We start from the raw sequence: 14927 nt of genomic DNA, 5'->3' as shown, positions 1-14927 counted from the left end.
CCATTTTCAGCACTGCGCATAAGGACCTTAGGCAAACACACGCTCATCGAATCGGTTGTTAAACCGGCAGCATCCCACCACTGGCTTAAAGGCAGTTGAAGTCCAAAACCACTGGAAGATACAAAATTCAGGCATGTGGAGTGGGAAAGCTGACAATATATGTCCAGAAGGGAACAACATAGATGGAGTGAAGCCCGGAGATCAAATTTCTTTGTGGGAACATTTAAGGTGAACCCATGTAGAATGGAGAGCACAAGATTAAGAGGTAGCGTGATATCCTCCAAATAATTAAAGCCAGTTGGCTCCAATTACAAGGACAGGATTTTTGCTTCAAATTAGGAAGAATTTCCCAATGATTCCACTGACATATGACATGATAGGAATTATCCTCCAAAACATGTTAACATTAATTTAATATCTTCCGACTGGTGTGCAGGACGGGATGAACAAAAGAGCAACATAGGCAGGACCAAGCAAGCATTTCTGTTTTCTGCTTTTTTTTTGGAGCTGGCCGATTCTTACTGAATATTCTAGAGCATTCACACAGTTGTTATTCCCATTTTAGAATCATTGGAAATGATGACTCCCAAGTCTTTAGCAGTGGGGTGAAGGTACTCTAGGGGTACTGAAAAGAGGTTCTCAATTGTCCACTCCGGCTCTAAAAGTCAGCCAAGAGAAATCCAACCTGGTCTGAGCTATGGTAAAGAATAGACCCTTGAGATAGGTTCCTACAACCCAACAGAATTCATTTTATTTGACTGTTAAAGCAGTGGTCTCCAAACTTGGTAACTTTAAGACTGGTGGACTTTAACTCCCAGAATTCAAGTCCACAAGTCTTAAAATTGCCAAGTGTAGAGAGCCCTGTGGTTAAAGGATAAGTCACCACTTCTAAAGTAGAATAAAGATTATTTTGAGCTCATCTGGTTCTTCCATAGATACAGTTTTCTTGGTAACATTTCAGAAGCATTTGTCAGTAGTTTCTTCCAGGAAGTTGGTTGGGGTTTTTTTCTTTTCTTTTTAAGCCTTCCTACTCTCTTCTACAGAATGTATTTCCTGGTAAACTCCTGGCCAAGTAAGTAGTAACCATAGCCAACCTACTTAGTTTTTCAAGATCAGCCAATGTCAGCTACATGTCCTTAAAAAGAAATATGGTAAAACATGATGAGAATGAAAAAAACTAGAACTGGCAAGCAAGAGCTATCCAATATACACACTTAGAAAAAAAATGAAAAATTAATACTTCAGCCAAAGTGTATGAACATTTTTGTCATGTTCTTTTTTTTAAAAAACCATTACAGAAGCCTCAGCAATTCAAGGCAACCCATCGGGGTTCAGCGCTGGCAGCTTCATTGGTGGCATTGTGTTGACTCTGGGACTTCTCGCCTTTGGCTATATTGGATGCAGATTCTACCACACAAAAAGAGGTGTTCAGTATCGAACTATGTACGTTGGATTGAGTACTTTTGATCTTTCTCTAGGTATACCTTGTTTCTCCAACAATACGCCCCCCCCCATAGGAAGACCCAGCATGTTTTCTAGGCATAAAATGAAATTAAGCCCCTCCCCCCAAATTTAGGCCTAGTTTAAAACATGCAAAATCGGGAGGGATCTTGCCATTAGGAGTGCCCCGCGGGCAGCTACGCCTCACCATCAGCCGCTCCTAACACCATGGTGGAGCCCGGAGGGCTCCCTTACCCCTCCCTTATCCGGGTGAGCAGGCGGACGGCGTCGGCGTGGATGTCCAGCAGCGTTTCAGCCGCTTCTCAGGCCTCCGTAGCTTCCACGGTTCCCACCGGTGCTGGCGCCTCTCTCGCCAGCACCGTCTCCAACAACAGCATCTGAGTCGCTCCCGCTTTCCCCTCGTCCCCGTAACAACAGGAAAAAGAAACCTTTTGAGGTTCCTGGGAGCGCCACGCGCTGCTTTTTGGTTTAATCCTGAGTGACTGGGTGGGCGTGAGAAGAGCCGAGCGAGTGTCTCTGCTGCTGCTACCCTTGGTGCTCCAGCCTCGGGCTCTGCAAGTTTGCAAAACTCCCGGTGCACAGCCCATTCCTGCATTCCAAGCACCCAGCTGAGCTGCAGCTGTCCCTCTCTCACCAGCGCCATCTCCAATAACAGCGGCAGCAGCAGCGGGAATCGTGGAAGTTACGGAGGCGGCTCCCTCACCTGAGAAGCGGCTAAAATGCTTCCACGGTTCCTGCCGCTGCTGCCGCTCTTATTGCAGATGTCGCTGGTGAGAGAGGGACAGATGCAGCTCGGCCTGGGCGCTTGGAATGCAGGAACGGGCTGCGCACTGGGACTATTGTAAACTTGCAGAGCCCGAGGCTGGAGCACCAAGGGTAGCAGCAGCAGAGATGCTCGCTCGGCTCTTCTCATGCCCATCCAGTCGCTCGGGATTAAACCAAAACACAGCGCACGGCGCTCCCAGATACCTCAAAATCTTTTTTTTCCTGTTGTTACGGTGACAGGGAGCGACTCAGACGCTGTTGTTGGAGACTGCGTGGGGGGGGGAGAAATTAATTCACCCCCAAAAAGACGTCCTAGCCGTTTTTTAGGGGCTCAAAAAAAAATAAGGCCTGGCCTTATTTTGTGAGAAACACAGTAATACTGGACAAGCTTTGAGGAAGAATGTAATCTGCTTGAACACTAGAGAATATGACACAATACAGAGTTGGCAGGGCTGACATCCATGTTTTTCTAATACAATAATGAAACCAATGGTAGGATGATGGAAGCTATAAGTCCAGACATGTTAACCCAGAGGACTCCAAACTTGGCAACTTTAAGACTTGTGGGCTTCAACTCCCAGAATTCTCCAGCCAGCTATTCTGGGAGTTGAAGTCCACAAGTCTTAAAGTTGCCAAGTTTGAGGACCCCTATGTTAGCCCAACAAGATAGAGCAGACCAAGAAGCCAGAACCCTTCTCAAATACAGGCTGTCAGCATCATTCAACCATAAAACTCATTGAATTGCTTGAAGTCGGCAGATAAATAATGCTGAAGACTGAGCCAAATCTTAAACTAAATTGATCAATGGTCTCACCTGATAGAAGGAGTTCTTCTACTCTTTTTTGCAGGTCAGGTGGTTACCAAAACATTAATGTATATTCTGCCTTTCTCATCCAGGTATACTTCTCCAACATTTTAATGCAAACTCAGGCACAATATTACACCCTGCTGCTAACTGCATGGAATCTTGATTTCCCCTCTAATAATAATTAGGATAGGATAGGATAGGATAACAAAGTTGGTACCTTGGGGGTCTTCTAGTCCAACCCCCTGCTTAGACAGGAAACCCTATACCATTTCAGACAAATAGTTAACCAATTTCTTCTTAAAAACTTCTAGTGTTGGAGCATTCACAATTTCTGGAATCAAGTCGTTCTATTGATTAATTATTTCAAGCACTCAGGAAATTTCTCCTTAAGTTTAAGGTTGCTTCTCTCCTTGATTAGTTTCCACCCATTGCTTCTTGTCCTGCCCTCAGGTGCTTTGGAGAATAGATTGACTCCCTCTACTTTGTGGCAGCCCCTGAGATATTGGAACTCTGCTATCATGTCACTCCCTTATCTTTCTTTTCATCAAACTAGACATACTCAATTCCAGCAACTATTCTTTATAAGTTTTAACCTCCAGTCCTCTGATCATCTTTGTTGCTCTTCTCTGCACTCTTTCTAGAGTCTCAACATCTTTTTTACATTGTGGCGATCAAATAGACTCAGTGAACTCTAAGATTGGGCTCATCATCCTAATGAAATAGCAATATTTAAGAACGGGGTGTTAGTAATTTGTCTGGTTCCTTTCATCTTAGCTCTTTTAAGTTTTTATTCCTCTGTAAGGCGAGACTAGCATCTCTTGCCCAAGAGGAAATGTCATAGTACTAAACCCTTTGTAACCCTTTCTAACAATGAGAGTTCTTTTGTTTACTTGGTGATTACTTCCTTTCGTTGGCTCAACATGGGCAGAGGCCGGGAGCTCTGCAACATCCTGCCTGTTGAACCATTTCAGCCCCTGGTTGGACCCTACCTTTTTCTGTTACGGCAGAAAGCAAACTCTCTTGCCTCCAGCTGTTGTTCACAAAAGTATGGGGCCATACAGTGGAGCACATAGCTGATCCTAAGATAGAATAACTTTTTCTTTGTTTGAAGGAAGCTGCACTCTTTCATCTTATGCTTGCCTTGCCACCCAACTCTAATTCCAGAATTTTGCTCACCAAGCTCCTTTGGTTTATTTTTAATCATCCAGTAAAAAAAGGAGGTATTTTCTTTCTTTCCAGTAAGATCAGATACTATTTTTGCTTTGTGGTGGTTGTGGTTCCCAGATAGTGCTGGCTCTTGGTGATTGTCCAGACAGGAAGCCCAAGCAAAATCTTTATTGTAAGGTTCCATTAACAAAATCTCGTAAGACTGAAAGTAACTCTCACCTCTTTTCCTTTTAATCTCCAGAAAGCTAGGGTGTCTGTCTCACTTCTGAAATGCTTATCACTTCACTTTACTTTATTGATTAGCCCTGGGGTCATATCAAACTGCAGAGTTCCAGACCCAAATTATTAGTAAAATCTAATAAAAATAATTTAAAATGGAATTGGAATAAAATACGATATAAAATGGAATTGGAATAAAATACAATTTAAAATGCAATTGGAATAAAATACAATAATATAATATATAGATAAATAAAATATGATCAAATTATATTTTAGGATCACCCCTACAATCTACCCCAATCAGTTCCATATATGCTGATCTCAGCCGAACCATTTTGCTTAAGTACTGTGCTGTGTTAAATGTTATTTCCAGATTCTGGCTGCACATAAGGTAAGTTGTTTTGAGATGGGGATCCCAATGGGTCATTCGTTTGGTATATAGACCAAGGAACCTGTCTCTCACCCTTTTATACAGTCAACAATCAAATAGGATGTGAGCCAGGCCTTCTACCTCTGTCGCTCCGCAAATGCAGAGGCGTCCATTGGAACCTCGGGTTCACAAACAAATCGGGTGACGACCAAAAATTTTGGAAAATTGTTGCTTCTGGTCACGAACAGATCCTCGGGTCCTGATCAAATACAGCTACGGTGATTTCCCCTACTGTGCCATTATTATTTTTTTGTCTGCACATACGCAGTCAGTCTTGTTTCCTTGAACGGATTACGGTCGTGACCCTAAGTTCCACTGTATAGAATGGAATCTCCTATATCTGACCATTGTGTCGAGCTGTTCGAATCTCGCTCGCATAAATATCTCCCTAAGATGTTTTGACAGTTGTAACTTCAAATAGCTGTCTAGTTGAAAAGTATGTTTGTATTTGCTCAGCCATTTGCTCTGCTTATCACACACACACACACACACACACACACACACACACACATATGGACGGACTTCCCTTCTATAGGTTGAGATAACCTTTACATAGCAGTTGTCCACTCTGTGGCTCTTCTTCCTGTTTTCCAAGGCCATTCCCACACATCATCTGACATAGTTGAAGATTCCTATTCATGGGAAGAATGTACTGCCAAATGCAGGACAACTTTACAGTTCAATTATTTTTAACTTCAACATATTCTCTTTGCAGTTATAGTAAGCTGTATTAGTAAAGAAACCACAAGGTGCTTGTTCCTTGCCCAGATACCCATCTCCACCTTCATTGTTTTTACTATTGAAATAATTTCCCCCACCTCAACTTCTACTTGTATATTTAATTGCATCCCATTGGAATTAATGGGCAAAGGATACATGCATAATAGCAATAGCAACTAAGACTTATATACCGCTTCACAGTGCTTTACAGCCCACTCTAAGCTGTTTACAGAATCAGCATATTGCTCCCAACAATCTGGCTCCTCATTTTACCCTCCTCGGAAGGATGGAAGGCTGAGTCAACCTTGAGCCTGGTGAGATTTGAACGGCCAAATTGCAGGCAGCCGGCAGGCAACAGAAATAGCCTGTAGTACTGCACTCTAACCACTGCACCACCATGGCTCATATTAGAGAGCATATATTACAGGTACTCCTCATTTACCGAGCACAATTAGGATTGGCATCTTGGTTGTTGAGTGAGGCAGTCACTAAGTAAAATCATGACTGCTTAGGAACTTCCTTCAGCTTTTCTTTGCTTGAAAGGACTATGAAACTCATAAATGCGAGGATTGATTGCAGAGTTATTTTTTCATCACCTTTCATCATCAGTTTGCTCCAGTGCAGGTGTGTCAAACTCACATCATCATGTCATCACATGACGTATCAGGACTATTTCCCCCTTCCCTAAAAGGGGGTGGGCATGGCCAGCACGTGACACATCCGGCCCACCAGCCGTGAGTTTCACACCCCTGCTCTAGTGATTAAAACACCAGGCTAGAAAGCAGGAGATTGGAGTGCAAGTCCAGTCCTAGCCATGGAAACCATGATTTTTGGGATAGCCATGATTTTGGGCTAGTCATTCTCTCTCAGCCCGGCCCACTCACAGGTGGTTGCTGTGGGGAAAAGAGGAGGAGGAAGGTGTGTTGGATATGTTCGCTGCCTAGAATAAAAATAATAAAGGTGGGACATAAATAAGCAAATATAACTGTGAAGTTGTTAAGCAATGTAGTTGCTAAATGAGACCTGTGTGTGTTCTTTCACATCACCAAGTTCATTCCTCGTTGTATTTCACTGACATTTTTGTGCTCAAATTTAGTAACAAGCACCGTCAAATACAGTGGTTTGCACAGTCTAATATTTCGTCCCATTGATCATGTGTTGGGGGACACCAAAGAATTAAATCCTCACCAACAGATTTGTTATGAGGAATTACATGTTTTGATTGTAGAACCCGGCTTGTTTGTGAAGGTCTAAAGTTTGTTTTTTTTCCACAGCTCAAAAGATGGTCCAGAAAGCTTTGCCTGTTTGTTAATCTCATTTAACAATTCTGTAGCTCCCAGTGAAGTGTATAACATAGTTCCTTTTCTTTTCTTTGTCCTCCAGTGATGAACATGATGCCATTATTTAAAGTCTGCGCCAAAAAGACAGAAGACAAACATCCACGCCTGTTACTCCTGCTTTTAGGAACACTTTCTCTCTGGGAAAATATTATCTGATCTGATATTGACTGTTTTGTCTCTTTTGACAATGATCATACAATGATCTGCAAATCTGGAGAACTCCATAAGGGCTTTGCATATTCAGAGTATCTTCAATAAAGCATTTCAAGGAATTGAAATTATATCTGGTTTTAATCACTCTCTTTTAAAAACCTTTAAAGTAAGCATTGTTGCTTCTTACCTCTTTTCTACAGAAGATTGGAGATGATAAGTTCACAACAGAATACGACTTCAAGTGTTGGATCCTGAACCTTTTTGTTTTACTCTCCAGTTTTTTTTTCATTCAGGAAAACAAATCAGACATTGCTGGGCAAAGATTTTTTTTTTTACTTTGTGGTTCCAAAAAAAGAAATACAACAGATAGGAGGGCAAAAACTAATTTGACGCTTTTGAGGTGGAGGGCTTTTGTTATGTTGTTTTTTAAAACGTGATAAACATTTGAAAACATGATAGATGAATAGGACTGTCCTGAAGAAGATTCATATAAAATTGGTGTCTTCAGATTTTTTCTTGGAAAGGAAGGCCAATTTCTTCCAATTTGAAGGCATTCTGAAATCATTCATTTGAGGTTCATCTAGTGCAGGGCTATCAAACTGTCACGCATTGGCCACACCCACGCCCAGTTTAGTGAAGGGGGGAAGTCATGTGATGCCACCATGACAATGCAAGTTTAACACCCCTTGATCTAGTGAGATCTGTTTATTTGAGGTCCCCATGTCAAAAATTTACCAGGTCATATGAGTTAGATCATATGAGGCTGTGTGATTTATCTGTTAAATGCAGATAATTGTGTAATTACTCATTGTCTTGTGTTTACACTTTCATAGAGAAACTGATTAAGGAATAAACATCCAGAACATTTACACCGGTCATTATTTAATAACTTAGGCAATTGTGTGTGCTATGTAGCAAGCATCAGTGATAAACTAATTATTCCATGCTGTCCAACATCTAGAGTGTATTTCTGAAATGAAACAAATTTGACATCGATCAGGCCTTGGGCACTTAAAGCATAAATGTGCTATGCGCAATTCCCCATCTGGTTGATTTGATTCTCAAAGAAGCTCTCAATGGCTTCTGTCAAGGAATGCAACATTCTGAGGCCCAGGAAGGCAAAAAAAGGGAGGGGGGCTGGTGCCAGAAAAAGGGGAGCCACACCCACCTAGTCACATGGCCACACCCACCTAGCCATGCCCACAGAACCGGTTGTTACAAAATTTGAATCCCACCCCTGCTCATGACCGTTTTTCAGTCATGTCCTTTGCAGCATCCCCATGGTCATGTGATCAGAATTCAAACGCTTGGCAACTGACTCATTTATGACGCTTGCAGTGTCCTGAGGTCATGTGATCCTTTTTTGCGACCTTCTGACAAGCAAAATCAATGGGGAAACCAGATTCACTTAACAACCAGGTTACTAAGTTATTGTCGGGCTCCGGACATGCTGCAACATGCGCCGGAGCCCAACAACGAGAGGAACTGCTATTTACCTCGTCGCCGCCCCTATGGAGAGACGAGGATGATGTCATCAGGAGGCGACAGGGAAATGGCAGCAGGTTGGGAATGGGTGGCAGTTACTGAATCCAGGACTGAAGGAGAGACAAGCAGTGGCTGATGTTCGGAGAAGAATGGCCATGGTGGTGGGTAATCTGGGCACAATCACGGGATAATAAGGATTGTAAGCACATGGGCGAAGGGAGCTGCAGATAGGCAGATGTTAGTATAACGAAGGACCAGATGTTAGGCAGCTTGGATGAGTGGGAGGGGCAGAACGAGGGTATTTAAAGCGCTGAGTGGCAGTGGCTCAGCACTGGCTTTATTTGGAAATATCCTTACTCGCTGTTGCATTAGTTTGCTTGCTGGAATAAAGCAAAGATTACTCCAAACTAAGTCCTGGCTGCTTTTTCCAGATGGGAGACCAAGAGACTAGAGGCAGCTGAGAGTTATCAACTGCAGTGATTCACTTAACAACTGAGGCAAGAAAGGTCGCAAAATGGGACAAAACTCAAGAAATGTCTCAATAACGTAAGTTTAGGGATCAGTTGTGGTTGCAAGTTGTGGATCACTTGTACTCCATTCTGAATAAAGATCCTACGAAAAAAGCAACTTTATTCGGGGATGGGTTATGTGCATGGTGACAATTTGTGAGAGATTTCTGTGCTGAAGAGGCTGGAACAGTTCTTGTGTAAGACAGAATGAGGGAACCGTTTCCAAGCTGACAACATTTGCAATGCAAAAAATGATGGTGAGATGTTAGGAGAACATTCTCTGCTGTGCACATTTTAAATCCATATGGGTTGAAGCTACAATGGAGGGACAGAATTTCTCGGTTTTGAGGTGGGGGGCAAGTTAATTAAAGTAAGAAACACATCAAACCCATACATTGTGTCATGTCTTATTTGAATACTGCACCAAGGGTGACTGCCTTCGCTAGAAGAAAGTCCTTGTCTCCTGTCCAACTGAAACTATAAGACAGGAAAACACTCGGCTACATATAAAATCATTCTACCCCATCTCCTAAGTCACACACAGCAACAAAACCTTTTGGTCCTGGAAGTTGTAAGCTACCTGTTGGGATTCATGTATGTTTACCCCATCCGAAAGGGCATGTATGAACCCACTGGGATTTTTGGCATTCAGAGAACAGGCACTAAGTGTATGGCCCATTATTAGTTATATTTCATCTAAATTAAACTTGAGTTTCACTTTGAGTTTTATCCATTTCTGTCCTGGCCACAAGACTGAACTCCTCCGAGGGAGGTTAAATATAAGCAAGATTATTAATAATTTTTTTGCCACATTTGCTTTTCTAGTCTTTTGATAGTCTGGGGAAAATATTCTACAGCGCACAGTCACAGATTCCACATCAAACAGGAAGTACAACAATGTCAGCTGGAAGGGATTTGCCCCCCAATACTTGGGTTGTTTTTTTCCTCAACCCACATCCCACTATGCACTACTGCCCATGCTGCTAGTTCAAAATACCTTGACCTTCCCGTCAAACTTTCCTTTAAGTCCTTGAAACATGATTGTTAAGATTTATATCCTATCTTCCCTCTCACGTTATCTTACACAGAAATCTCAGTTCATTGTATATATTACTAACAAGAACATTCAATGGGTGACTGGCCCAAAGGAAGGGCCATTTCCTCTAATCCTTTGCCAGTATTTTTCAAAAGAATGAATATAAAATACATTTATAGAATAGAATAGAATAGAATAGAATACTTTTATTGTCATTGCATTCCACAAATACAATGAAATTTGAAAGCTACTCCAGCACAGTGCCCCAAACACCACATCACAATCACACTACAGTTTTAAAAATTAAAATTGAAATACTACTACTACTACTACTACTACTACTACTACTACTACTACTAATAATAATAATAATAATAATAATAATAATAATAATAATAATAATATTAAGACTAAATCACAAATGCACTGTTTGATTCAAGACAATTACTGCCTTGGAAAAGAAACTGTCTCTCAATCTATTAGTCCTCATTTTAAGACACCTATAATGCCTCCCTGTGTCAGGCTTCAACAACGCTGCTGACGGAATGAAGCCCGACACGTCGCTGTGGTTGGGGGAGAGCTATCTACCTTGAAGGTCCTGAGTCGATGTCGATGACAGCTGATGAAGCCAGGCGCAACCGCCCCTCCCTGCTTCGGTGTAACCGGCTGGGAAAATGCCTGATCAGTTGTTTGTATTGAGATCAGTGGTACTGAAAAGATGTCATGATGTTAAGCAGGCAGGACACTATGGATTCCTGAAATCCTTACATTTAGCAAAACGACAGTTTTGGTGGCCAGGCATGCGGTCGGATATTGAAGCATATGTGAAGTCCTGTCCAACTTGCATGATGAATAAAAACTAAAATAGGGAAACCAACGGGTCTATTGCAATCTGTATTGGAACCAACGAAACCATGGCAAGAAATCACAATGGATTTCATAGTGGATTTACCAGAAAATAACGGGTACACAGTTATATGGACTGTTATCGATTTATTTTAGAAACAGGCACATTTTATACCGTGTAAAGGAATACCATTGGCTAAAAATTAGAACAATTATTCATGCAACAAATATATCGATTACATGGAGTACCCAAACGGATTATATCTGATAGAGGAGTGCAGTTTATATCCAAATTTTGGCGTGAATTCCTTGATGCGATTGGATCGATGCAAGGGTTAAGTACAGCCTATCATCCAGCTACCAATGGTGCAACCGAACGAGCAAACCCAGCCATCGAACAATATCTCCGATTTTATGTTGATTATCAACAAAGTAATTGGACAACTTTTACTGCCATACTCTGAAGTCGCATACAACAACACGGTTCATAGGAGCACCGGTTATTCTCCTTTTCAAATAGTTAATGGGATGGAATTTACACCCATACCGGAATGGCCGCAAGCTGCACAGACACAAGAAACTCCCAATACCACTACATGGGCAACCAATATAGCAAAACAATGGGAATCAATGCAAATTGCATTTAAAAAAGCCCAGGAAGCATATGCAATCCAAAGCAACAAGAAATAATCAGACCAAAAGCCATATAATATTGGAGATTGGGTTTATTTATCCACAAAATACATACACCTGGGTTTAAATAAGAAAAAATTAGGACCAAAATTTATTGGACCATTTCAAATATTACGAATCATAAATCCGGTAACAGTGAAGCTTCAATTGCCGTCCCATTTTAAATGAATTCACCCTATATTCCATGTTGCTCTATTAAAACCGGCTAATATGGCCAGACAAGAACTGAGAGTGATTCTGCCGGGACCAGTACGTGATGATCATTACGAAATTGACAAGATACTTGATTCACGTCAACGACGGGGTGTCCTGCAATATCTAGTTAGCTGGAAGGGGTATCCACTATCAGATGCAGCATGGATACCGTGTACAGATATGTCCGCTCCCCGGTTGCAGCGGCGGTTCCATAGGAAATACCCCACGAAAGTGGGCGGGGAGGGGGAAATTGTATATACAAGATAATTATTGCCTATTTTTTGTTTTAGAGAGTCACATGGTAGAGGGGGCCACATGTGTCAAGCTTCAACAACACTGCTGATGGAATGAAGCCCGACATGTTGCTGTGGTTGGGGGAGAGCTGCCTACCTTGAAGGTCCTGAGTCGATGTCGATGACAGCTGATGAAGCCAGGCGCAACCGCCCCTCCTTACTTCGGTGCAACTGGCTGGGAAAATGCCTGATCAGTTGTTTGGCGTTTTGCAAAGCTCTAAGCACAACGCCTCCCACTCTTCTCTTTTGCCAGCCAGGAAATGCTTCGGGATGTCATTTCAGCTGGTCAGCATTCCACATGGGGGATGTCAGATGGATCGGGTGGAGGGGCAACACTCGGGAGGGGAAGATGTTGTTTGGGGAGTTGGGGGTGGCGCGCGAGATTGCTGTGGATGGATGTTAGGGCGGATGTTAGCTACTTAATGGGGGGGGGGGTGAATGGGAAATATAAACAGCACTGAGAGGCAGAGTGAGTGAAGTGTTTTATTAAACCAGTTTCAACAACCTCCCATAGGAGCTGACACCCTGATGGTAACAGATCTAAATATGAATGTCCAGGATGAGAACGATCTGTGGAGATTTCTCGTGTTCTAGGGAGGAGTCTGGTCTTCACAATATCTTCCAAAGAAGAGAGCAACTGATGATTTTTTGTGCTGTGTTTATAACTCTCTGGAGCATCTTCTTATCCACTGCAGAGCATCCAGCATACCACACTGTTACACCTACACCTACTACTACTACTTATCGGGGTAGTACTTATTTGTATTATTTATTACCATTACACAGTATGCCAAAATGTTCTCGAGGGTAGACCGGTAAAAAGTAACCAGCAACTTCTCACCCAAACCACTCTTTGGGCTCAACTGGATCTGATCAGCTAGGATCTTCAGCCTTGAATATGGGTTCAACTAGATCATCAGCAAGGACCTTCAGCCTTGGAGACCAACATTCTGGGTCTCGAGACTTCTTTCAAAATCTGCAAATATTCCTTGATGCTTCTTTTTAGCTGAAATACAATTCTGTTCACTCAGCCAGTTCATCACAACTATCTAGTACGGGGTGTCAAACTCAAGGCACAAGACCCTGATCTGGTCTTCTGGTGAGCTTCCGGGAGCTCACCCTTTCAAAACAAGGGGTGCCTACGATCGGCATAAGGTTGGACCGGGCCATGCCCACAAGACAGGGTGTAAACCAAGGCACAAGACCACTGGTCCACGGGGTGACTGGCCGCCTCTCCAGCGAAAATGGAGCTTGGGAGGGCTGCAGGCGGTCCTCCCAAGCTTTGTTTTCACTGGCAGAGGATTGCAGAAGGCCGTCGCATCTGAAAGCAAAGCTTGGGAGCCCGTTTTCACTGGCAGAGCTCTAGGGCTGCCACAGACACCAACACAAGTGATGTTGAGCTGGCCACGCCCACTCTGGCCACACCCACCCCGGCCCACCTGAGATCAAACACATCCCTGATGCGGCCCCTCAATGAAATCGAGTTTGACCCCCCTGATCTAGTAGAATATACATATGTATTCAGGGAACCCAGAAGCAAATAGCTGAGAAATTCTGCCTTTATTTTTGGTACCTGTTACATTTTTGGCACATTCACTGAAGAGGATTTTTTGAAAAACGATTATTTGGGGCATACATGAAACCTTTGGAATGTTCTTGGCCTCTTCAATCTCAGCTCATCCTGAGCTTTGACTTTCTAAATAAAAATCCCATGGCAATTCAATTAACGAAAAATTGGTTATAAACTAATATGTTTATAATCTCCCCATTAGGTTATAAGGGTTTACAAAGCATTCAGAATGGAATTTCGTGCAGAACAGTGACATAAATTAATTTTTATTTAAATTTATTACTTGCCCACCTTCAATGGGCTCCTAGTTGAAATACTAAGGAAGTCTTCATCCACATGGAGATGGGATGGAGATGCAACAATATGCTATATTGTATTATTTTTAATATGAAGGACCAGGACTCCAATATTAATTCTTTATAGTGCGAATAAAGGGAAAATATATGCAATAAGAAGCATAATACAAACTGCCCAAACTGAATATCTGAAGTTGCACTATTAAATATATGAACCAAGAAATAGGTATGTAGGGAGGCAGGAATTCTTGAAATTCAGCTGCTCTAAAGAACAATCTCTTCTTCAGGCATGGATGGTTAAAAAGGCTGGCAAAGAACAATTTTTAGGAGTATTTCCTAATTTGCTGATTACATTTGTGCACAGGTAGTCCTTGACTTACAACAGTTAATGTAGTGATCGTTTGAAGTTACAATGGCATTGAAAAAAGTGATTTATGACAATTTTTCACACTTACGACCATTGCAGCATCCCTGTGATCATGTGATCAAAATTCAAATACTTGGCAACTGCCTCATATTTATGACGGTTGCAGTGTCCCGGGATCATGTGATCACCTTTTGCAATCTTTGTCTAGCAAAGTCAATGGAGAAGCCAGATTCACTTAACATGTTACTACTCACTTAACAACTACAGTGGTTCACTTAACAACTGTGGCAAGAAAGGTCATAAATTGGGGCAAAATTCACTTAACAAATGTCTCACTTAGCAACTGAAATGTTGGGCTCAATTGTAGTCATAAATTGAGGACTACCTGTAAATCTACTGAACATAATAAAAATTTGCAAATCAAGTTTAAAAAATGTTCTGCATAATACTTGGCAACACTGCTTAATTTCACAAAGGTATTTAACACTATTTCAAGAATGCTTAAGAATTATGACAATAATTACCTCCGTACTCAATTATTTTACAATAGAGATACAACAGACCCAGAATG

At 42.0% G+C, this 14927-nt stretch overlaps 1 protein-coding gene across 1 annotated transcript in view; it reads left to right on the top strand.

Annotated features, from left to right (window-relative positions):
• Positions 1–7935, top strand: part of TMEM123 (transmembrane protein 123) — a 34311-nt gene extending 26376 nt beyond the window's left edge. The window contains exons 4-5 of the mRNA XM_026675611.2: positions 1299–1443; positions 6957–7935. Of these exons, the coding sequence (XP_026531396.1) occupies positions 1299–1443; positions 6957–6981 (170 nt within the window). The 3' untranslated portion in view covers positions 6982–7935. The remainder of the gene's footprint in view (positions 1–1298; positions 1444–6956) is intronic.
• Positions 7936–14927: the final 6992 nt, after the last annotated feature.

This window comes from Notechis scutatus, chromosome 5 (assembly GCF_049901735.1).
Source record: "Notechis scutatus isolate UNSWTSFEM ecotype Mainland chromosome 5, rNotScu1.2, whole genome shotgun sequence".
Taxonomy (NCBI): domain Eukaryota; kingdom Metazoa; phylum Chordata; class Lepidosauria; order Squamata; family Elapidae; genus Notechis; species Notechis scutatus.
The sequence above is the reverse complement of the archived record's forward strand: the minus strand, read 5'-3'. Positions and strand labels throughout refer to the sequence as shown.